Below are 26688 nucleotides of genomic sequence, written 5' to 3'. Positions count from 1 at the left end.
CGCAGGTACCATGACAGGAGCCAGATGCTTTGCCCACCATAATTCTGGCCCTGACATCCCCATGTTCTCTGGCCGGCTTCCCATCTGCACATGGCCGCTCACACAGTGTATCTAACCCTGCAGTATGGCAGTGGTACCATGGCATTGTGCTGATAACATGGCGCAGGTCGCCTCCCTCCTCACAGCCTACACCCCTGGGTGCCCATTCCCTTGTCACTGGGAGCTGCTCACCCTGGAAACGGCGCGAGGCGGGGGATGTGGGTGAAGCTGTGGGTGAAGCTGTGGGCGGCTTCCTATGGGCGCACTCCTCCTCTTCCCTCCCTGATCACACGGACACAGTCCTGCCTCGCCCGGCTCCTGTGCAGCAGCGGCAGCAGGAAGTGGCGGCGCCGGGTGTTCAGGTAATGCACCGGGAGGCGGGCAGCCTGGCACTGCAGCTCTGCCATCTTATGCGGTGGGCACGGAGCTGGCAGCGGGGTGTGTGGGGCGATGGCTGCTCCTATTGTGTGAGGGATGGGGCTGCACAGATGTGTATACAGACGGGGCCACAATGCAGCTCTGCCCTCAGGACGCGGAGCCACAGATGGCGCAGCTGGAGGTCGCCCTTGGGATGTGCTCCGGGGTGGCTGTGCCCCTCTGCCTCCACAGCACAGGGATGCGGGGAGAATGGGGGCAGCATTATGGGCAGTGCACAGGGCATGATGCTGCAGAAAGGGATGCTGCACTGTGTGACCACAGCCTGAGGGGTCACACATGGTATTTGGGGGTATATATGGAATATGGAGGTGTAAATGGGGGTTTATATGAAGCTATATATAGTATATCTGTGCGTATGCTAGATCATATATAATATATACAGTCTGCATATGTATAAATGTACAACATTGTATCCTGAAGAACATATTCGTACAAACATATTTAGTAATAAGTAATGTGCCTATATATTTGCAGTAAATTAGAATATCATCAAAAAGTTAATTTATTTCAGTTCTTCAATACAAAAAGTGAAACTTCTATATTATATAGAGTCATTACAAACATAGTGATCTATTTCAAGTGTTTATTTCTGTTAATGTTGATGATTATGGCTTACAGCCATGAAAACACATTCATTATCTCAGTAAATTAGAATAATTAACAAAACCACCTGCAAAGGCTTCCTAAGCGTTTAAAAAGGCCCCTTAGTCTGTTTCAGTAGGCTCCACAATCATGGGGAAGACTGCTGACTTGACAGATGTCCAGAAGGCAGTCATTGACACACTCCACAAGGTCCCAGAGTCTGGAGGAAGAGTGGAGAGGCCACAATCCAAGCTGCTTGAGGTCTAGTGTGAAGTTTCCACAATCAGTGATGGTTTGGGGAGCCATGTCATCTGCTGGTGTAGGTCCACTGTGTTTTATCAAGACCAAAGTCAGCGCAGCCGTTTACCAGGAAATTTTAGAGCACTTCATGCTTCCCTCTGCCGACAAGCTTTTTGGAGATATAAATTTCCTTCTCCAGCAGGACTTGGCACCTGTCCACACTGCCAAAAGTACCAATACCTGGTTTACAAACAACAGTATCACTGTGTTTGATTGGCCAGCAAACTCACCTGACCTTAACCCCATAGAGAATCTATGGGGTATTGTCAAGAGGAAGATGAGAGACACCAGACCCAACAATGCAGACGAGCTGAAGGCTGCTATCAAAGCAACCTGGTCTCCATAACACCTCAGCAGTGCCACAGGCTGATCACCTCCATGCCATGCGGCATTGATGTAGTAATTGATGCAAAAGGAGCCCCGACCAAGTATTGAGTGCATTTACTGAACATACATTTCAATAGGCCAACATTTCGAATTTTAGAATAATTTTTCAAGCTGTTGTTATAAAGTATTCTAATTTACTGAGATAATGACTTTTGTGTTTTCATTGGCTGTAAGCCATAATCATTAACATTAACAGAAATAAACACTTAAAATAGATCACTCTGTTTGTAATGACTCTGTATAATATGAGTTTGTTTTTGTATTGAAGAACTGAAATAAATTAACTTTTTGATGATATTCTAATTTAGTGAGATGCACGTGTGTGTATAAATCTATGTGTATATATATATGTGTGTGCGTGTATATATGTGTGTGTGTGTATTTATATGTGTGTGTGTGTGTATGTATATGTGTGTGTGTGTATATATATATATATATATATATATATATATATATATATATATATATATATATATAAAATGGGGACGGACATATCGCTGGTACAGCCTGTACAGCCATACAGGGGTCCAAAAGGTAAGGGGGCGCATTTCCATCTCCAAAACGGATGGAGTTCTGCATTATGATGAGATATTGGATTGCAGAGGGCCCATACACTTATTGCACAGGGGCCCTCTTTGGTCTATGTCCGCCAGTGATATATAGAATATACTGACGTCCGTATGACCTTTGGGCAGGGTTGTGGATCCAGTTTGCACGGTCAGGTACTTGTTCTCCTTCTTCCCCATTTCCAGTCATTATCTTGTCATTGTCACTATTACTTCCCGTCCTGCAGGTACAGCGCGAACTGTAACCTGTAGGGAAATTATTTGCAGGTTTATAAGGTACGTTCACATTTTACATGTCAGAAATCTCAACTATGGGACTGCACCACTATAGTATAATGTGCCCTGGGGCAAGGCTTTTTTTTCTTTTTAAATCTCAAAGTTTTACAACTTTTGAACCGATAGGACATGACAGGTTCCCTTTAAGGTCCCAATCTACTATCTACACTGCCCCCATATCGTTGTTAGTGATGCTATGTGCATCACTAACAAGCTTTTTTTTATTAAAATTGGTGGTACTATAATGAGTATATAATATTTTATATACTTTGCTCCCAGCTAACGCTGATGTAAAACTGCCCCACTTATATCGCCAGCTGCGGCTCCCCGCGCATGCACAATGAGGCTGTGTAGGTCCGAGCTTCACTGTGTGCAGCCGAAGCCGCTCGTCACAGTGCATGCGCAGTGAAGCTCGGATCTACACAGCCTCACTGTGCCTGCGCGGGGAGCCGCAGCTGGCGATGTAAAACTACGCATGCGCCCCACTTATATTAGCGCTAGCTGGGAGCAAAATTCAAATACGTGGACGGCGCCAGCCCTGACTGAATGCTGCGCTGCCCCTGACTGACTACCAGGATCGCACCCCTATGACTGAAACGAGCAGGTAGGATATAAGTATATAAAATGTTATAGACTCATTATGTTACCACCAATTTTAATGAAATAAGCATGTTAGTGATGCACATTGCATCACTAACAATGCTATGGGGGCAGTATACATAGCAACTAGGACGTGACAGGTTCCCTTTATGCCCTAGACATCTTATAGTGGAACCAGTGGTGCCAGGAGGGGCTGTCTGCTGAACGCACATTTCTAGCCAATGGCAGATTCCATGATTTGGGACGTGCTCTATATGTGTAGTATTTAAAGGAGTTGTCTGTGTTTAGGAAAATGAAACTGCAATTTAGGACTTTTTAATGTAAATTTATGCTGTCTGTATATTAGAAAGGATTCCCCTAAAATTTACTGATGCCCGCGTCATGTTTTGACTGCAAGCTCAGAAAAGCCGTGTATTGGCACCAGCGAACTAAACCGGGAATGAGCTCATATCCAAACCTGAATGCTCTGCAATTGGCGTCTGCTAATCCTGACTGTGTAGACATGGCTTTATGGCAGAAGAAGCTGCAGCCACTAATAATGTTCCTAAGAAGTCAAAATACCGAGCCCATATATTCTGGCAATGACCTGGACGACCTGACGCTCTGTATTGTGTCTTATCAAGTGAGAAAATTCTTCCTCACATTTCTGCCTCGCTATTCCTTGGAGGCAGCAGATTGCAGTATGGTGTGATCAGTCAGGGCCTTTGTGTCAGGTGCTGCGGAAATAAAAATAAAACCGCACTCCCAATCATTTGTACTATTGACACCTCTTATATTAAAAAATAACACTGCATAGATGAGTCTCTTCAGTAAGCACGGATCTGCCATCTACATTCCTACCACGGAGAAAGAAATTCAGGAAAAGCGTTGTGGCTTCTGCTGCTGGTATCATCACCAGTACGGTCAGTGGGCAGAGCAGAGTATACATTGTATCTGTGTTATACCCATGCCGCTAGGTTCAGATAGGGCGAGACTGGTTTCATGAATTCTTTGGAATCCTGGGGGAACCATTACTCAGGAGGACCATAGGCTGCAGCCTCTCTCAGGCACACAATAGATTCAATTGCTGACCAGACACATCTGACAAGAGTCTTTTTCAACAGTTTAACAGTGGAATTTAATCTGAAGTACAGCCAGTGCAATTCAGGAATATTACAGCAACAATCTTCAGCAACCGGCTCCAGTAACAATACAGTAGTTTCTTCACAAGGCACAGTATTACAGTCTCTTCAGTAGCATAATTCAGCATGGATTAGATATCTTAGCAGCACACTTCTATGCATACACAACCACAGGCTTTTCCTGCACAAGGACAGAATAGTACACAGCATTGTTTATCCTGCATGGAGATGGAGGGTGGGGAGGGTTTGATGAGGGAGATGATCCCTGTGACACAATTCCTTCCAGTCCTTATCTTCCTGCCCGATAATACTCTGCATTGTTAGTTCAGGGAGTTTATCTGACCTGTGTTTAGTTTCTCTCCTGATCTGAATCCTGATCAGTTGCCTTCTGTGAGATACAGATAACACACTACCTTTCTCTTTGGTTTCAGCCAGACTACAATAACATGTTCCCCACAATCCCCCTGGGGCTCTGCTAAAACACTCCCTGTCTCCTGTGACTGTGTTAACCCCTCTAGTTGCTGGATGCTTCTGAAGCACAACACTTCCTGTCTCCTGTGCTTGTGTTATTTGTAACAGTTGCTGGATGATTTTGAAGCAACAGCACTACTTCTGCATGTCACATATGCATTACAGTATATTGAAATAATAACATACAGTACAGACTGTGAAAATTGCAAAGCAGTCATCAAAGCAAAAGGTGGCTACTTTGAAGAACCTAGAATATAAGACATATTTTCAGTTGTTTCACACTTTTTTGTTAAGTATATAATTCCACATGTGTTAATTCATAGTTTTGATGCCTTCCGTGTGAATGTACAATTTTCATAGTCATGAAAATACAGAAAAATCTTTAAATGAGAAGGTGTGTCCAAACTTTTGGTCTGTACTGTATATATATAGGAGATGAGTCATAATTTAATGGGGTATTCTGGTGACCCCTCACTTCCACATCAGAGGTGGGCAGTACAAGTGATGTTATGACCCCAAACACCTGTCAAGGTGAGGCTATGTACATGGACCGGTTGACCGTATGAAGATAATTGCAGCATGCACTAGTCTCTTCCGTATTTGTCCTATTGGTGCTCAAAAATAATCGGATCTCGCAAGGATCATCCGTATTGTATCTGATATTTACGAATACATTTTAAATTATTAACATAGGAAAGTGTATATGTCTTGTAAATGTTAACTGCTGATAAAAATAGATGCCATACACAGTGGTGTAACTGCAACCTCTTGGGCCCCAATGCAAAATCCCCAACATGGCCCCCATACGTAATGATGGGTCTTTAATAGTATTGGTCTTTTCATATGGGCCAAAGGGAATTTTGGGGACCCTTAGGCTCAAGAGCCCGGGTTTGATTGCAATCCCTGTACCTATTAAAGTTATGTCCCTGACAATACAGATGAAAAATCATTTATCAGATTTTTATCAAGAAAACTTTTTTTTATATACACTCTTGTGAGCTTAGCCTTACTGACATTTTAAAACTGGTGATTTTAGGAGGGGGTGGGGGGTGGGGCTAAGTTACTACACAGCAGAAAATCTGAGTACACATTAATGGTAATGTAAAGTAGGGGGGAATAGCCTTCATCAGAAAGTGGATTTTAGCTTGCCTCTAACTGGAGAGTACATCTAAACCTACAGCAACTGATGAGCACTAGGCCATAGATGATGGCCAACACAGGTGGAAAGAAGTAACAGGTAGATCTGCCCCATTCTCTTATAAAGTATACTTGTTACATAGGTTGAAAAAATGCCTAAGTCCATCAAGTTCAACCTTTCTCCACCAATTACACATTTTGTCACTAAATTAACTATAGCCCACAATGTTATGTGTATCGAGGAAATCATCCAGTCCTTTTTTAAAAGCTGTTAGTGTTGGCCATTACTACCTCTTGTGGTCTGCATTCCACAGTCTGACTGCTCTGTCAAGAACCCTTTCCTGTTTAGCTGCCAGAATTGTCTTTCTTCCACCTGTAATAAGTGCCCCCTGGTCCTTAGTGTGTTCTTTGGAAGGATTAAGTTATGTGCCAGTACTTTGCACCTACCACACATATACAGTGGGGAAAAATGAATTTGATACACTGCTGATTTTGCAAGATTTCCCACCTACAATGAATGGAGAGGTCTGGAATTTTTATCATAGGTTCACTTCAACTGTGAGAGACAGAATCTTAAAAGAAATCCAGAAAATCATATTGTATGATTTTTACATAATTAATTAGCATTTGATAAAATAGAAAAACAGAGCTTAATATTTGGTACCGAATCTTTTGTTTGCAATTACAGAGGTCAGAAATTTCCTGTAGTTCTTGACCAAGTTTGCACACTCTGCAGCAGTGATTTTGGCACACTCTTCCATACAGATCTTCTCCGGATCTTTCAGGTTTCGGGGCTGTCGCTGGGCAACATAAGAGTTTCAGCTCCCGCCAAAGATTTTCTATTGGGTTCAGGTCTGGAGACTGGCTAGGCCACTCCACAACCTTGAAATGCTTCTTACACAGCGACTCCTTATTGTCATACTGGAAGACCTAGTTACGACCCATCTTCATTACTCTTACTGAGGGAAGGAGGTTGTATCTTGCGATACATGACCCCATCCTTGCTCCCTTCAATACAGTTCAGTCGTACTCTCCTCTTTGAAGAAAAACACCCCCAAAGTATGATGTTTCCCCCACCATGCTTCACTGTAGGGATGGTGTTCTTGGGGTTGTACTCATCCTTCTTCTTCCTCCAAACACGGCGAGTGGAGTTGATACCAAAAAATTTTATTTTAGTCTCATCAGACCACATGACATTCTCCCATGCCTCCTCTGGATCGTCCAGGCGGTCATTGGTGAATTGCAAATGGGCCTGGACTTGTGCTGGCGTGATTAGGGAGTGCCCTGCAGGATTTTAATCCATGACGGCGTAGAGTGAGTGAGTCTGTGGTCCCAGCTCTCTTCAGGTCATTGACGAGGTCCTCTCGTGTAGTTCTGGGCTGATTCTTGAACTTTCTCAGAATCCTCTTTACCCCACAAGGCGAGATCTTGCATGGAGCCCCAGATTGAGAAAGATTGACAGTCATCTTATGTTTCTTCCATTTTCTAATAATTGTGCCAACAGCTGTTGCCTTCTCACCAAGCTGCTTGCTTATTGTCCTGTAGCCCATCCCTGCCTTGTGCAGGTGTACAATTTTGTCTCTGGTGTCCTTATATTAATAATAATCTTTTTATTTATATAGTGCCAACATATTCTGCAGCACTTTACAATTCAAAGTATGTCTTTGGAGTGTGGGAGGAAACCGGAGAACCCGGAGGAAACCCACACAAACACAGGGAGAACATACAAACTCCTTGCAGATGTTGTCCTTGGTAGGATTTGAACCCAGGACCCCAGTGCTGCAAGGCTGCAATGCTAACCATTGAGCCACTGTGCTTAGACAGCTCTTTGGTCTTGGCCATGGTGGAGAGATTGGAGTGTGATTGAGTGTGTGGACAGGTGTCTTTTATACAGGTAACAAGTTCAAACAGGTACAATTAATACAGGTAATGAGTGGAGATTAGGAGGGCTATTAAAGGAAAACCAACAGGTCTGTGAGAACCAGAATTCTTGCTGCTTGGTAGGTGATCAAATACTTTGCAATTTAATTATTTAAAAATCATACAATGTGATTTTCTGTTTTTCCTTTTTAGATTCTGTCTCTCACAGTTGAAGTGTACCTACGATACAAATTACAGACCTCTCCATTCTTTGTTGGTGGGAAAACTTGCAAAATTGTCAGTGTATCAAATTCTTATTTTGCACACTGTATTTATACAAGTAAAGAAGATCTCCTCTTAGGCTATGTGCGCATGTTCAGAATTTGAAGCAGAAATTTCCTGAGCGTTTCTGCATCTCCTTGGCAGGAAAATCCGCGCGATTTTGACTAGTTCTTTGATGCGGTTTTTGAAGCTTTTTTGCATATCAATGAATGCTTTTTGGAGCTAAATAAAGTTATTTGGTGGGACATTGCTTAAACCCTTGGATTACCATCAGAACTGGGGTGAGTATATTGGTTAATTTAAATGATTAAAGAATGTGTCCGTTGTATTTCAAATAAAGTGTTTGCTCTGTGTGTTTATTTAACTATTTATTTAATTAGGTTTAGTGATGAAAGGGTCTGATTGACACCTTGTCTTCACCAATCAAAAGGAGCTATGTGTCAGCTAATCCCGTTCGCCCAATCTCATTAGCATTTCCATTCATGTATTTTATGCGGCAGCTGTGAACTGCTATTTTTAGCCTAGGAAGGTGTCGTTTGCAAACATGGTCCCTGGCCAGTATTAACAGCTCACAGCTGTTTGGTTAGCCGTTACGTCCCCCTGATTAGCACTCAGTAGCGCTTTGGACGTGGCGTATTTTCGCAGGGTTCAAAACGTGGTGTTCTAATGCCGCACTTCTGTTGTCGCTACATGTGAATCCACCACATATAATGACACTTCAATCGGTCAAAATCTGCAGTGGAGACTAGCGTGTCCGCCACAGAAATTGACATGCTGCGGGTGAGTTTGGGTAAGTCACCACAATCAGGAGCAGCTGCAGGTTTGACGCTGCTTGTTTATACAGCGTCAAACCCGCAGTGTCCAGGTGTTACAGCATAGTGGATGGTCTCTAAAAATTCCATGTCCACTATGTGTGCATCTGAGGCTGCTCATCGCCCATGGGCACAGACATGCGGCTCGTCTTTCAGGACTGCAGCATGTCAAATTCTCTTGCGGAGTTGCAAGTCTCCGCAGCATAAATTTGACCACTAGAATGTATTGAATGCGGTAAATACACATGGTTCAGTGAACACATGTGGATTTACCTGGGTTCAATAGAATGCAACGTTTTGGACGCAGCAAAAAATATGCGTCCAAAGCGCTGCTACGTCCTGATTGTGGGCACCTAAAATGAAAAAAAAAAACTAAAATTAAAAAAGAAATGGCGTGGGCTCCCGTGTCATTTTTATATCCAGCAGACGGAAAGCCGACCACTGGGGGCTGATATTAGTAGCTGGGGAAGGGGCCATCAGCCAACAATGTTCTCTGGCTATTAATATCAGCCCACAGCTGTTTGTTTAGCCTTTACTGACTAGATTACAGGGGGACCCCAGAAAAAAATTTACGTGGGGTCCCCCTATAAAATCTAACCAGAAAGGGCTAAACAGACGGGCTGATATTAATAGCCAGGGAAGGGGCCATGAATACTAGCCCCCTCCGCGGCTATTAATAGCAGTCCCAGAAATGGCGCATCCATAAGATGTGCCAAATCTGGCGCTTAGCTTCCGCTCTTCCCACTGCCCTATAGCGCCGGACAGTTGAGTATAGTGTTTGGTTTTTCTTTTTTTACACCGTGTGGTAGCCGGCTTGGCAGAGGAGACTACTGCTCCCCCCCCAGCCGCGCCGCTCTCGCTGTTATCAGCGGGAGCGGCAGTCGGATGAGAGGAGTAGTAGTCCTCCTCTCCCAACCTGGGTACCACCCGCACCGTGTTTCCACCGCAAATTTGCGCCTGTTGACTTTAATTGAAGCGCAGCAAATCCGCAGGTATAAATATTATACCTGCATATTTGCTGTGGTTCAGTTTAAGTGAATGGGCGCGAATTCGCAGCGGAAACTCCCACCCAGGGGTCATGCTGCGGTTTATACCGCAATGGTAATCCTGAGAGGAAATTTCCCCATTATGTGCACAGCACATCAGTATTACTATTGTTATAGCTGGCAGACCTATTAACAAGCGTTTTCGCAGTGGAAAAACCGCAGCGGAAACGCAGTAAAAACGTTTCGTGTGCACATAGCCTGAGATGTCTTTTTTCTAAGCTAAACAAGCGCAACTTTTCCAACCTCTCCTCATATGAGAGGCCTTCCATCCCTTGTAATAATCTAGTTGCCCACTTTTGAACTGACTCTAGCTTCTGAATATCCTTTTTAAAATGTGGAGCCCAAAACTGGATCCTATATTCTAGATGTGGCTTTACAAGTGATTTATAGAGGGGTAACTATGTTGGAATCACGGGATTTTATCTCTTTTTATACATGCTAACATCTTGTTTGCTTTTGCGGCCGCTGCTTGACATTGAGTACTGCTGCTCAGCTTACTTGTAACCAGAATACCCAAGACCTTCTCCTGTTCTGTAGTCCTGAGTATACTCCCATTTAATGTATACTGCTCAAAAAAATAAAAGGAACACTCAAATAACACATCCTAGATCTGAATGAATGAAATATTCTCATTGAATACTTTGTTCTGTACAAAGTTGAATGTGCTGACAATAAAATCACACAAAAATCATCAATTGAAATCAAATTTATTAACCAATGGAGGCCTGGATTTGGAATCACCCCAAAATTAAAGTGGAAAAACACACTACAGGCTGATTCAACTTTGATGTAATGTCCTTAAACAAGTCAAAATGAGGCTCAGTATTGTGTGTGGCCTCCAAGTGCCTGTATGACCTCCCTACAATGCCTGGGCATGCTCCTGATGAGGTTGCGGATGGTCTCCTGTGGGATCTCCTCCCAGACCTGGACTAAAGCACCTGCCAACTCCTGGACAGTCTGTGGTGCAACGTGACGTTGGTGGATGGGGCGAGACATGATGTCCCAGATGTGCTCAATCGGATTCAGGTCTGGGGAACGGGCGGGCCACTCCATAGCTTCAATGCCTTCATCTTGCAGGAACTGCTGACACACTCCAGCCACATGAGGTCTGGCATTGTCCTGGATTAGGAGGAACCCAGGGCCAACCGCACCAGCATATGGTCTCACAAGGAGTCTGAGGATCTCATCTCGGTACCTAATGGCAGTCAGGCTACCTCTGGTGAGCACATGGAGGGCTGTGCGGCCCTCCAAAGAAATGCTACCCCACACCATTACTGACCCACTGCCAAACAGGTCATGCTGAAGGATGTTGCAGGCAGCAGATCACTCTCCGCGGCGTCTCCAGACTCTGTCACGTCTGTCACATGTGCTCAGTGTGAACCTGCTTTCATCTGTGAAGAGCACAGGGCGCCAGTGGCGACTTTGCCAATCCTGGTGTTCTGTGGCAAATGCCAAGCGTCCTGCACGGTGTTGGGCTGTGAGCATGTGAAGGTTTCACCAATTTAAGATACACTAGGTAACTGCTCTCCTCCAAATTAAAGATGTCCGAGTGCATGCAGAGAAGCTAATTAACCATTTGCATACATACATACACATAGATTATTTCATCATCTCTATATTGATTCACACTGATTAGGTAATCTATTAAAAGAAACTAATTGATTTTCTATAATATATTTTACCTTGACAAGCACAACCCCCATCTGTGGACGTCAGGCCCTCATATCACCCTCATGGAGTCGGTTTCTAACCGTTTGTGCAGACACATGCACATTTGTGCCCTGCTGAAGGTCATTTTGCAGGGCTGTGGCAGTGCTGCTCCTGTTCCTCCTTGCACAAAGGCGGAGGTAGCGGTCCTGCTGCTGGGTTGTTGTCCTCCTATGGCCCCCTCCACGTCTCCTGGTGTACTGGCCTGTCTACTGGTAGCGCCTCCAGCCTCTGGACACTACACTGACAGACACAGCAAACCTTATTGCCACAGCTGGAATTGATTTGCCATCCTGGATGAGATGCACTACCTGAGCAACTTCTGTGGGTTGTAGAGTCTGTCTCATGCTACCACGAGTGTGAAAGCACAACCAACATTCAAAAGTGACCAAAACATCAGCCAGAAAGCATTGGTACTGAGATGTGGTCTGTGGTCCCCACCTGCAGAACCACTCCTTTATTGAGGGTGTCTTGATAATTGCCAATAATTTCCATCTATTGTCTATTCCATTTGCACAACAGCATGTGAAATTGATTGTCAATCAGTGTTGATTCCTAAGTGGACAGTTTGATTTCACAGAAGTTTGATGTACTTGGAGTTATATTCTGTTGTTTAAGTGTTCCCTTTATTTTTTTGAGCAGTGTATATGAAGCAATAGGATTATTATGTCCTAGGTGCATTACTCTACATTGTTCTTACATATATTTTGTTTTTTTATGACTCTGCAGTACATGACATGATGTAAGTGTTTGTTCTACACACCAGTTTTAACGAATGGGCTCGCTGGAATAGTAATAAATAAATTGGGCACATCTATTAACTGGTGTTCGCCTCTGCCAGAAATGTAAACCAGTCAGGAACTAGGGTACTCTAAAGTAGTGTAACTTTTCATGAATTTGACGGACAGGCGAAGCCACACCTTGTCCCTCCAATGCTGCACCCATATTGGTGCAGCTGGTCGATACTGGCGTGTAAATGGCAAAAGTCTTTATAATTCTGTGCAACTTCCAAGATGTCCAAAAATATTGTGATTTTTTTTTTTTTAAGGTTTTTTATGTCAGAATTCTATTATAAGCACCTTAATAAATTGGCCCCTTTATTTTTTTTTATGAGCAGATCATTTATGTTGATGTAAAAATAATTATTCACAGCAGCGCAACACCCGGTGTAAACAAGGAATGTGCTGCCGACAACACAATGCTGGGAACAGAACAATTGTAGTAATGATCGTTCTGTTCCTATCTGTTTTTGCTGGCCCATGTAAACAGGGCCGTAAAGAAGCAGGGAACAAATTGTATATAGTTGATTGGTGACCGTTATTTAGGCAAAGATCAGCCGTTCTAAATGGGCCTCAACAAGCAATGTTCAATCCATTCTTCCACTCTGCATGCTCGACCCACACCTCATTTAAGCTCATCTTTTTGTACATGCTTGCAGCTCGGGGCAAGCCACCAGGGTTTTCAATTCTGAGTCTGTGTGAATAGGTTATACATGTTTTTTCTACTAATACAACCCCACCAATATGTGAATCTAGCCTATAGAATTAAAAAAAAGTGTGTGTGTATATGTATGTATATATATGTTTGTATGTACGGTATATACATATGCAGACAAGTATATCTGTGGAATTCATTATTTTGTGATGCCAATGCAATTTTTTGGTTTTCTATATTTTCCTAAAGCTGACAGTGGTCTCACACCTAAGATCTTTTTTCTTGTTGTTGATTGATTTATTTCACTTCTTTTCGATAAAAAATTGTGGGTAGTGTGTCGGGCATGGCAAGTTCTTGTTCTCCATGGTGTCTCCGGTGCTCTGCAATTGTCCAAGTTTTGTGGAGAAGAACGTGTATGGTACTTTATCTGGTGGTTGGGGTGCTTGATGCTTACTAGCTGAAGTCTTTAGCTTGTTTGTAGAGAAGAACATTATGAAAAGATCTGGGACACCACATGCTAAATTTAGAAAGCCATCATTTACAAACCATGAGAGGCCAAAAGAGGCAAAACACTGAATAAATGGCAGAAAGAAGAGCAAGACCCAATCCTTTGTACACACATTGATCTGTGACTGGAATAACCGAGGTACCATTATGGAGGACCATTTTACATTTTGAGTATAATAATACATTTAGAGGTGATATATATAGATAACAATGCAGGTGATAAGTCTCATGTTCAGAAATAAATAGGGAGACAGGAAGAAATCTCAAGATCTCTTCAACAAGAAACCTCAGATCAGTTTTGAAGGAGCCAGAAGCCATGATATTCCGTAAAGGCGAATCATGGGTTCATGTCAGTGAAATGTGCGGCATTGTCCCATTCAGTGTACTGTATGTTCCCACTCATATTATATATGAGATATACAGTACAGACCAAAAGTTTGGACACACCTTCTCATTTAAAGATTTTTCTGTATTTTCGTAACTTTGAAAATTGTACATTCACAGTGAAGGCATCAAAACTATGAATTAACACATGTGGAATTATATACTTAACAAAAAAGTGTGAAGCAACTGAAAATATGTCTTATATTCTAGGTTCTTCAAATTAGCCACATTTTACTTTGATGACTGCTTTGCACACTCTTGGCATTCTCTTGATGAGCTTCAAGAGGTAGTCACCGGAAATGGTTTTCACTTCACAGGTGTGCCCTGTCAGGTTTAATAAGTGGGATTTCTTGCCTTATAAATGGGGTTGGGACCATCCGTTGTGTTGTGCAGAAGTCTGGTGGATACACAGCTGATAGTCCTACTGAATAGACTGTTAGCTGCTTTTTTCTTGCCATAACACAAATTCTAAGTAAAGAAAAACGAGTGTCCATCATTACTTTAAGAAATGAAGGTCAGTCAGTCCGAAAAATTGGGAAACTTTGAAAGTGTCCCCAAGTGCAGTTGCAAAAACCATCAAGCGCTACAAAGAAACTGGCTCACATGAGGACCGTCCCAGGAAAGGAAGACCAAGAGTCACCTCTGCTTCTGAGGATAAGTTTATCCGAGTCACCAGCCTCAGAAATCGCATGTTAACAGCAGCTCAGATTAGGGACCCGGTCAATGCCACACAGAGTTCTAGCAGCAGACATCTCTACAACAACTGTTAAGAGGAGACTTTGTGCAGCAGGCCTTCATGGTAAAATAGCTGCTAGGAAACCACTGCTAAGGACAGGCAACAAGCAGAAGAGACTTGTTTCGGCTAAAGAACACAAGGAATGGACATTAGATCAGTGGAAATCTGTGCTTTGGTCTGATGAGTCCAAATTTGAGATCTTTGGTTCCAACCACCGTGTCTTTGTGCGATGCAGAAAAGGTGAACGGATGGACTCTACATGCCTGGTTCCCATCGTGAAGTATGGAGGAGGAGGTGTGATGGTGTGGGGGTGCTTTGCTGGTGACACTGTTGGGGATTTATTCAAAATTGAAGGTATACTAAACCAGTATAACTACCACAGCATCTGGCTGCGGCATGCTATTCCATCCGGTTTGCGTTTAGTTGGACCATCATTTATTTTTCAACAGGACAGTGACCCCAAAAACACCTCCAGGCTGTGTAAGGGCTATTTGACCAAGAGGGAGAGTGATGGGGTGCTACTCCAGATGACCTGGCCTCCACAGTCACTAGACCTGAACCCAATCGAGATGCTTTGGGGTGAGTTGGACCGCAGAGTGAAGGCAAAAGGGCCAACAAGTGCTAAGCATCTCTGGGAACTCCTTCAAGATTGTTGGAAGACCATTTCCGGTGACTACCTCTTGAAGCTCATCAAGAGAATGCCAAGAGTGTGCAAAGCAGTCATCAAAGCAAAAGGTGGCTACTTTGAAGAACCTAGAATATAAGACATATTTTCTGTTGTTTCACACTTTTTTGTTAAGTATATAATTCCACATGTGTTAATTCATAGTTTTGATGCCTTCAGTGTGAATGTACAATTTTCATAGTCATGAAAATACAGAAAAATCTGTAGATATATGATATCTATCATCTATCTATCTCAGGGTGGTAATCCTGGATATGCCTGTCTTCATTCATAATGGATATAAATGGGAGTCTCACTTAGCTTCTGTAGCCCCTTAACGACCGGCGATAAGCATTAAAACGGCAGCCGCGAAGGGGCCTTATTCCCTCATTACTGTTTTAAAGCAAATATTGGGAATAAGCGTATAGTGCCGCCCCGTGGCTGAAATTCTCACAGGTGACAGCTGTACATGCAAGCTGACACCCTGCGGTATCGGCCCTGGATGTTTTTGAACCCAATCTGGGCTGATGAACCCCCTAAATACTGTCAATCGCGACAGTGGTATCTAAGTGGCTAAAAAGAGGTTAAAAGACCCCCTATGGCAGGATCAACCCCCCCCCCGTGAATCGCGAATGCCGATCCTTGCCATAGTACCCTGAGGTGATTTGATGACCCCGGGGTACGGTGGCCTGCTACAAGCCACGTGTCACAGGCTCTGTCAGAGAGACAATGACAGGTCTCAGGCTTTGCAGTACACGAGTACTACAATGCATGAGACCCTCTATCAAGGTAAAAAATATTCATGTCCCACAGTGGAACTAAGTGAAAAAAGTTAAATAAAATAAGCAGAAAAGCCACTAAAATGCAGTGTTTGCATGAAAGCAAAAATAGACCCAAAAAAGTACACATAATTGTTATCACAGAGTCCGGAACGACCCAATGTATAAAACTCTTGTTTTCTTATTATCCAATAAAAATATGGAGGCTGCACACAGATAGTGACGTGAAGTACTTTAATAGCCCATGTGGCAACTTTTCGGTCCAATGTTGTGGACCTTTCACAGCCCCTGGGGGACTTTTTGCACCTAAACTGCTTTTTTGTGCTGTTTCCTGTTTTTTTGTTTTTTATTAGGTACGGTGAACACCGTAAAAAATTTTGCTTTTTCATCATAGTGACACACCAAAAAATTGAATAGATAGCAATCAAAAAGTCATATGTAAAAAAAAAAATGATATAAATGCAAACGCCAAACCGTCCCGCAAAAAAAAAGCCCCTATTATGACTCATTCGGGAAAAAGATAAAAAAGTTCTCAGCGTATGGCGACAAAATATATATATTTTTTTAAAGAAAAAAGCATTTTTACTGCATGATAAGTAAAACATAAAAAAACATATAAATCTGGTATCGCTGGAATTGTACCGACCCGAAAAATAAAACTGACTTATTATTTATACCACATAAGGAACGGCGCAAAAATAAAAATAAGAACTATTCTTGTACTGTTGTCTATTTATTCATTCTGCCTCCCAAAAGTTGGAACAAGGCTTGGCTCACAGTTATCCTGAGCTCTCCACTGAGCACTTACGTTGGTGTTTCTGTGTAAATCCCCAAAACCGCGATTCAGACAAAACCCTCAACGGAACCACTCTCATATGAGGCAGATCGAGTCACTTTGGACTCAGTCTGATCTGCGTTCCAGTGGTGTTCCATCATATTAGATGTCTTCTTAGCGCACAAGTGTGGGCGACCACAGTTCCATAAAGGCCTAAAAGGTTGGATATCATCGGAACAAACGGAGTCCAGATTGTCTTCATCTGCCTCATCATGGTGGGTGGTTCTGTTGGGGGGACTGAATTGCATTTTTGTGGAATTTAAATGGAAACCTCGACGTAAGCACTCAGCGTAGAACACAAGAATGTGATCCCAGCCGTATACTGGAAGCGACCAAAAAATGTTACACACGTGGTCAAAATTGTTGGTACCCCTCGTTTAATGAAAGAAAAACCCACAATGGTCACAGAAATAACTTGAATCTGACATAAGTAATACTAAATTAAAAATCTATGAAAATGAACAAATAAAACTCAGACATTGCTTTTCAGCCCTGCTTCCACAGAATTTTTAAAAAATTAAACTCATGAAATAGGCCTGGACAGAAATGATGGTACTCTTAACTTAATATTTTCTTGAACAACCTTTTGAGGCAATCACTGCAATCAAACGATTCCTGTGACTCAGACCAAGCTTTCTGACACTAGGCAGCACATTTCTCTCTAGAATCCCTTGATAGTCTTGAGATTTCATTGTACCCTGCACAGATTAAAGACACCAGGGGCGGACACAGACTGTAGTGGGCCCCTGTGCAAGAAATTTTTGGGGGCCCCCCCCTGCGCTTCATAAGGCAACAAAGTTATGTAAACATAACCCCCCCATGTGCATCTCTCGCCCCCCCATGTGCAGCTCTCATCCCCCCATGTGCAGCTCTCATCCCCCCCATGTGCAGCTCACCCCCCCGTGCATCTCTCATCCCCCCCATGTGCATCTCTCATCCCCCCCATGTGCATCTCTCACCCCCCCCATGTGCATCTCTCATCCCCCCCACTCCTAGTTAATTAATTGTATTATTGTATTTAAAACAAATAAAACTTGTTATACTTACCCCCATGCGATCCCTGCAGAATCCTGGCGCTCGTCCACGTCGCTGCCACCAGGCTCTCCTGACGTTCGGCCATGTGACGGTGCCACATGCATAGCCATCAGCTTTTGTTTTGGCCAAAAGATTTTTAAAGCCGCCACCACGATAAGGTAGACTCTTCTGGCCGGGCCCTACTCTAACCTATTAAAATTTTCTTAAAATATCCAATACTCTTTTTAGATATATTTTTATTTAGTTTTCTCTAAGGGAATGTGTCATATACATTTTTTTTTTAAAATGACCAATAATACCACATACAGGGAATACCGCCACACCATGACCAGACCACATATTACCACAACATAGTGACCGAATAATACCACACAGAAGGGGGAAAAACTGCCACACCATGACCAGACCACATATTACCACCATATTACTAATATTACCACCACATTACTAATATTACCATAAGTGTCATTATACACGGGAGCTCTATACATGGTATGTATAATGTAAGTGTCCAGGTAATCTAGTGATCACCAGTGACATTATACACAGGAGCTCTGTATATAGTGTCAGTGTACAGGTAATACAGTGATCACCAGTGACATTATACACAGGAGCTCTGTATATAGTGTCAGTGTACAGGTAATACAGTGATCACCAGTGACATTATACACAGGAGCCCGGTACATAGTATATAGTGTAAGTGTACATGTAATGCACTGACTCACTGGTGACGTCTCTAGGTGAAGTCCTTCAGCTACGCTTTTCTCCTTCATCCAGCACAGACCGCCATCACGTCTTCCAGCCAGGTCTCATCTCTGCATAAAATAACACAGTTATCTAGAGCACATTCCCCAACTTCTACATTACGCAGCTGAATACAGACGTGCATCCACCAGCAATATATGGTTAGTTATTATGCAACCTACCATTCCAAATATAAATTGTAATCCACCACGGTGCCCCCATTAACTGTAAATAGGCACTTAATATATAATTTAATTAGAACCTCTACTATTTCCGCCAATTTGTTACCAGTTACACTCCTGCATCCGCAATGCCACCTACTCTATACTTCCTGCTCCCCGCATTCATTATTTACATGCACCCCCTGCCCCAATTCATTATATCATGTCCGTGCTCTCCCCACCCCATCATCATTTATCATTTACTGTCCCCCACCCCACATTCATTATGTGCAGCTCATTATCCCCCTACTCCCAATTCCCCCATGTGCAGCTCATTTTCTCCCAATTCCCCCATGTGCAGCTCTCATCTCCCCCATGTGCAGCTCTCACCCCTCCATGTGCACATCTCTCATCCCCCTCCCCCACATGTGCCCCTCTCTCATCCCCCCCATGTGCACATCTCTCATCCCACTCCCCCACATGTCCACATCTCTCATCCCCCTCCCCCACATGTGCACATCTCTCATCCCCCTCCCCCACATGTGCACCTCTCTCATCCCCCTCCCCCACATGTGCACCTCTCTCATTCCCCTCTCCCACATGTGCACCTCTCTCATCCCCCTCCCCCACATGTGCACCTCTCTCATCCCCCTCCCCCACATGTGCACCTCTCTCATTCCCCTCCCCCACATGTGCACCTCTCTCATCCCCCTCCACCACATGTGCATCTCCCATTCCCCCCACTCCTAGTAAATTGTATTTAAAAAAAAAAAAACTTGTTATACTTACCCCCATGCGATCCCTGCAGAATCCTGGCGCTCGTCCAAATCGCTGACACCAGGTTCTCCTGTCTTCCGGTCATGTGACGGCGCCGTCACATGACCGGAAGTCAGGGGAATCATGAAAGCGCTGCCGCAGCAGCGCAGCGCTGAGATGTCCCGGACCCGGCGCTTAGCATGGGGCCGGGGGCCCCATGAGGAGAGAGACGCACAAGAGGGGGGCCCCCAAGGGGGCCCCTACCGGCTGGGCCCCATACTGGAGTCAGGGCAGTCATGCCCTGATGGCGGCCCTACTGGAGGCTAGAGGGGCCCCCTCTCCCTCGGGGCCCCCGTTCAATGAACCGGCTGCACGGGCGGTAGTTCCGCCCCTGAAAGACACCCTGTGCCAGATGCAGCAAAGCAGCCCCAGAACATAATGTATGGGGGCGCTACAATATATGGAAGCACTATACTGTATAGGCACTAAGCTGGCAGATTTACAATTCTCCAGAATCAAGCCAGGGTTGGTTACAAAATAGTCACTGCAGCCGTAGATGAATTCATTGAGAGGTACAATATCTACAATGGGGTAAATTTGGGGTTTTACCTGCTGTTCTGGCACCTTACGGGCTCCTCAAATGTCATGGGCAAACTATTCTAGCAAAATCTGTGCTCCAAAAACCAAATAGTGCTTCTTCCTTAATTTGAATAGGAGGCGGCTGTGTAGTACCCTGCGCCGGCCACTATCAGAAGACGGAGCAGCTCTGCAATGGAGCATTTCTGTCCTCTGACACAGAGAACAGCTGATTGGCAGGGGTGGCAGGTGTCAAACCCCGACTGATCAGACATTGATGTCCTATCCTAAGGATAGGTCATCAGTTTTTAAGTAGTGGACAACCTCTTTAACCCTATCACGACATATGACGTATATATGCGTCATATGTCGCCTCCCTCCCTTTCATGCGGGCTCCAGTGCTGAGCCCGCATCATTTCAGGCACATGACAGGTGATCTGATCATCTGTCATGTGCCCTGAACAGCGGCGGGGTGGAATCGCGATCCACCCGCGGTTGTTAACATGCTAAATGTCCCTGTCAATCTCCGACAGCAGCATTTAACATGGCTGTGCCAGAAGCGAGTCATAAGGCCCATCGGGGCGTCCGTCACATGATCGTTGGCCGCGGATGGGTTGGTATGACAACCCGGGGTCTGCAGGAGACCCCTGTGGCTGTCATAGCAGATGAGCATTTTTGTTACACGTACAGTAGCTACAGTATGTGTAGCACAGGTGATCAGAAGATCGCTGCTTCAGGTCGCCTATGGAGACTATTAAAGCAAATAAAAAGTGTAAAAAAATGTTTTTTAAAAAAATGTTGAAATCTAAAAGTTCAAATCACCCCTCTTTTGCCCTATTCAAAATAAAACCAAAAAAAATCAAAATACACGTTTGGTATTGCTGCATTCAGAATCGCCCGATCTATCAAAATATAAAAAGAATTAATCCGACCGGTAAACGGCGTAACGAGAAAACAAATCAAAATGCCAGAATTATGTTTTTTTGGTCGCTGCAACATTGCAATAACAGGCGATCAACGTATCTACCCCAAAATGGAATCAATAAAAACGTCAGTTCGGCGCGCAAAAAATAAACCCTCATCAAGCCCCAGATTCCGAATAATGGAGTCGCTGCGTGTCTCGGGAAATGGCACTTTTTTTTATTTTTTTTCATTTTTTTTTTACAAACTTTGGATTTTTTTTTCACTACTGAAATAAAAAAATAACAAACCTATGCATGTTTGGTATCTGCGAACTCGTAATGACCCGGAGAATCATAATTGCAGGTCAGTTTTAGCATTTAGTTAACATGTTAAAAAAACAGCAAAAAAACAACTCTGGAATTGCACTTTTTTTTGCAATTTCACTGCACTTGGATTTTTTTTCCCATTTTCCAGTAAACTATATGGTAAAATCAATGGTGTGGTTCAAAAGTACAACTCATCCCTCGCATGGCCATATTGACAGAAAAATAAAGTTATGGTTCTGGGAAGAAGGGGAGCAAAAAACAAAAGCTCAAAAATGGAAAATAGCCCAGGGGCGAAGGGGTTAAGGTTAAAATTGGCTTGGTCACTAAGTGGTTAAGTATCATTCTTGCTGTGTAGATTCCAGTGTTTTAGTGGCCGTGAAAGAGTGTTTTATTTCATATATAAAAAGGGGGCTTCAGTGTACCCTTGTGTGGTCAAGGCCTCAGTGAGTTACTCTCTAGCCGGACCGAGCACTGCCTGAGCCCTGTACTTAGTCCGTGGAGTTCGCACTTGCACTGTGTACACAGATAGGGTCCTGTAGTGTCAGTGTGTAAACTTTGGGCCGTGGATTGAATAAATGCAGCAACAGCGCTTACTCTGTGCAAGCGAGTGCTGTCAATCAGGATAAGGAAAATGGCAGAATGCAAATTGAGAGGGCTTAACAGTGCGCTAAAGGCTTTTATTTGCTTTTCCACAGCCTCTTAATCAGTGAAATTTATACTGCAAGTATAACTGTATAAGTAGTTTTATTTGCCTTTTCTTGGTTGATAGACCTGCTTTAAATATTCTTCATTTTCATCATTTATTTGATCTTTCTGAAAAGCACGGTAAATGGACCCGGTTTGCATGCCCATGTTCATGTTCTGATCACACAGCATGTTGCAGCCATAGAAACCGCCCACGGCTGCCACCTCCACATTGTTTATCTGCACACCTACCGGTGGAGTTTATCTACCGTGACACTATTGTCTCTTCTGAAAATGGACAGTGCTTTTGTTTTTCAGGAAAAAAAATGTATTTCTTTAGATTTATTGCTGTGTCATAATGTCTTGAAGATTCAGACTAAGCTTGATGATGCATAATAGTGATTATAATTGTATCATAGTAACGTAGGTTGAATAAAGACCTAGGCCCATCAAGTTTAGCCTTTCTCCCCCAATTGTACTCCCTACACTAACACTACACCAACTTACTAACTTACTGGGACATTACTGGTATCATTAAAGGGACTCTGTCACCCCCCTGGGAGATATCAGACCACTACTATGGGCAATCAGGTTATAGAAAAGTAAATCTACACTTACCTGTATGGCTCATAGTAGAGGTCTGATTGCAGAGAAAAGTAGTTTTATCCTTTTGGTTTTCAACAGGCTTGGCGTCCAATTCTCGCCTATCTGATTATTATTCCCCTAAATCCGCCGCCTATCAGCTTAGTTACCATTTTCGCACCCTCCCCTGCACGTCACAGGGCGCTGTGATGTGTGCTTTCCTTCCTCGCATCCCGGGTGAATGTGCTGCGCTTTCCTTCCTCACCTCCCGGCGCATGCGCAAAGCGTGGCTCTTATAGACTGCGCTTTGTTTTCTCCCGGTCGGGTTTGTATGAGCACAGTGCCGCAGAAAACCTTCCTGTTATGCGCCGGGAGTCACTGGAGCGGAAGTCACAGTGACTCCTCGGCGCCTGCACAATAGAGCACTGCGGCACTGTGCTCCTACAAACCCAGCCGTGAGGAAACAAAGCGCGGTCTATAAGATTTGCGCATGCGCCAGGAGGTGAGTAAGGAAAGCACACGTCACAGCTCCCTGTGACGTGCAGGGGAGGGTGGGAAAATGCTAACTAGGCTGATAGGCGGCGATTTAGGGGAATAATATCAGATATGCGGGCATTGCTTGGCGTCCCCCGGACGCCAAGTCTGTTGAAAACCAAAAAGATAAAACTACTTTTCTCTGCAATCAAACCTCTACTATGGGCCATACAGGTATGTATAGATTTACTTTTCTATCACCTGTATGCCCATAGTAGCGGTCTGATATCTCCCTTTAAGAATTTCTATTAAAAACATACTTCCGTATTTTATTTTATGTCACAAAAAAATCTATGGGGCAGTGTCCTTCATTTGTTGTTAAAGCATGCCCACCATTATTCTAAAGACTGTGGTTATAGGCTGCAGTTTGGAGGGTCCTACCTCTGACCTGTGCAATAGATGAATGAGCAGAATCTGACACAACAGAGGTGAATTATAGAATGTGAACTTACAAGGTTGAAAGTCAAACCTCTACCTATTATTTGTTAATGGAATATCAGTTTTAAACCGTCAGTTTTAAAGGTGGTGGCATATAGCTATGGGGGGCTTTGGTGGCTTAGGGTGAACCCTTCTGATCTCTAAAACAAAGTAGCCAGAGGAATTTGAACCATCATACTACTTTATCTCTTGATTGGGCTTTTCTGGACACTGGCTAAACGGCCCGGAAATGAAGGTGAACTACTATCAGGAAATTTATGATTCCGGAGGTCCAACTTCTGTGACCCTCTCTGAACGCTAGAGCAAAGTGGTGGGAGCACTCTGAAAGCATGGTACTACATTGTCTCCTGTTGTCTATGCGTGGCATTTTCCAGGACCCTGCATGGACAACCAGGAGATGACCCTGATCCACCACTGGGGGGGGGGGGGGACATCAGGAATTGATCGACTATACTAGCAATAGGCTATCACTTCTTTTGTGGTAAATACAGATAAATCATAAATTTAGTGAATTTAAGATTGTATAACCTATGTATTCTTCTGTATTTTTAGGATCAATTGGAACCACCAAAATGGAAGTAGATATTAAAGGAGATAAGAGGACTAGCATTTCTTCTATACCTCTCTCTAGCTCTATAGAACGGAATTCTCCATTAAAAGTAGAACCTGAGAAACCCCGCTGTTCTAGTACACCATGCTCCCCAATTCGTAGGACAGTGTCAGGGTATCAGATACTTCACATGGATTCCAATTATTTAGTTGGGTTTACCACTGGAGAAGAGCTTCTGAAGCTAGCACACAAGTGTGCAGCAACCGAAGAGACTTCTACTGAAGCCATACCATCTTTTCGCTCCAAGCAGCATGATTCTGGACTTTCCCGCTCTTCACGAATATACAAAGCTAAAGGGCGTCATTATCAACCATATGAAATTCCTGCCATAAATGGAAGGCGACGAAGGCGAATGCCAAGCTCAGGAGATAAGTGCAATAAAGTTATTCCATACGAGTCTTACAAGGCTGTCCATGGTCCTTTACCACTTTGTCTTCTTAAGGGCAAGAGGATACATTCAAAGTCCCTGGACTACCTCAACCTAGATAAGATGAACATCAAGGAGTCCCCAGACACAGAAGTGTTGCAGTACCAACTCCAGCATCTTACTCTGAGGGGCGATCGCGTTTTTGCAAGAAATAATACTTGAAGAGGAAAAATTCTGATTTAATTTGCACCTTTCTTGTAGCACATCTGAAAATCACCTCGAGGAACATCTGTGCTACACAATTTAGTGGATGTGTTGTCTAGGTAGCGTCTGCAGATAGGTTGTCAAGTCCTACCATATGACATCAAGCGTCTTACTGAAGCCCTTGGTTTGGCAGTTTGTTGAGGTGCATCGGTTTTAAAGCCATTTCTTTCTTCAAGGAGCAAGACTTTGAGTGTGGAATTACCATGGATTAGGATTAGGTAGCGGAATCATTTTTGATTGAAGAACTTTTTGAAAAGTTTTAACTGAATTAAGATGAAGGATTTTGCTGATTTTTCACTAAAATATGTTGTGGTTAATAGGGTTTAGATTAAGCAATGACTTAACTTAAAATATATGTGCGTAAATAAGTTATGATTTAGATGCTGAAAATACCCTTGAGTACTCGTTTTGTTGTTTACTTGCTGAATGTTTTAAGATTAATATATACTGTAGTAGTTTTAATATATGAGTGATTATATAGACAGAAATCGTGCCCTTTCTTACCATTCATTCTTCAGAAACTTAAATCTACCGTCTGTGGATTGCTTTCCTAAGAAGCCGACATTTCCAGGTTTTTCATGAATTTTGAATCTACTTTCCTCTTGTGTTTACTTTGTAGGATTAAGCAATATATATATATTTTAATTATAAACTTGACAGTGCTTGGGAATACTACTGAAATGTGAAGTGTGCTGGCTGTTATGAGGGAAATATCTGTACAGATGGATAGCGTTGAGGCAAGATAAACAACGTGGTGTGTAATGTCATACGATACACCATATTGTCTATGCCTACGCGTGTGTGAGATTGTCACACAGCTGAACCCAGAACATCTAGTCTCATATTGGGCCCATTAACTGGAAAATGGTATATATAAAAAAAATAATAATAATTATATTTATATTTCCAGCCTTTAACAATTCACCTATGTAAACTTGTTCGGAGATGATGCCAATTAAAACCTTGTTGGGGGTCTTCACGTAAGTGGGTATGCCACCCTCTTGTTTGCAACTGGTTCCCACTCTCAAACCCTTATGTAGATATATGTCTTTGTTTTAGATGTGACCATCGTCAATTCTTTTGATATGGTATTTTATTTGACTCTGTAAGTGCTAGATATACAGTAATAGCACATGATTACAGGAAGGATTTAGTCACATATTGGACTATGGAAATTATTTCAAAATCTCCCTAGGTTGACTGTTTACATGCACCAGTTTATGATAATAATGCTAAATACGTTATTATCAGGGCTGTGGAGTCGGTGTCCATTTTGGTGGAATCTGAGTCGGTAGAAAATGGACTGACTGCAACTTCTAAAATATATAATAAATTGGGCACAGTAGTTCAATGCAGGATGAGGGGAATATTTTTTCATAAGAATTTGGGAAAGTTATGAAATGTCCTATAAATGTCTGTTCTATTCCTGATCTAAGGGTCTGGACTTTTAGCTGAGATGAATCTGTGCTACAATAAATGTATCACTTAAACATGAGCCATGTATGAGGGAGTCGGAGTCGGTGTCATGGAAATTGAGGAGTCGGAGGTTTGGCTTACCGACTCCACAGCCCTGCTTATTACGGTATACCGTTTTGCTTTTCATATCTTTTTTTTCTTGCTTTATGTACTCCATAAAGGGCAGGTCCATGTATGCAGATTTCCCACATACAGTACAGACCAAAAGTTTGGACACACCTTCCCATTTAAAGATTTTTCTGTATTTTCATGACTTTGAAAATTGTACA

General features: G+C 43.2%; 1 protein-coding gene across 1 annotated transcript; it reads left to right on the top strand.

The window, feature by feature from the left end:
• The first annotated feature begins 232 nt into the window (after positions 1–232).
• Positions 233–26688, top strand: MACIR (macrophage immunometabolism regulator). The gene is made up of 2 exons (XM_073677690.1): positions 233–401; positions 24255–26688. Exon 2 carries the CDS (start codon positions 24275–24277, stop codon positions 24899–24901), a length of 627 nt encoding a protein of 208 aa, XP_073533791.1. The 5' UTR covers positions 233–401; positions 24255–24274; the 3' UTR covers positions 24902–26688.

This window comes from Phyllobates terribilis, unplaced genomic scaffold (assembly GCF_046119375.1).
Source record: "Phyllobates terribilis strain yellow unplaced genomic scaffold, ASM4611937v1 Scaffold_1__5_contigs__length_1240528914, whole genome shotgun sequence".
In the NCBI taxonomy this organism is placed as follows: Eukaryota; Metazoa; Chordata; class Amphibia; order Anura; family Dendrobatidae; genus Phyllobates; species Phyllobates terribilis.
This window is presented reverse-complemented; position numbering and strand designations above follow the sequence as displayed.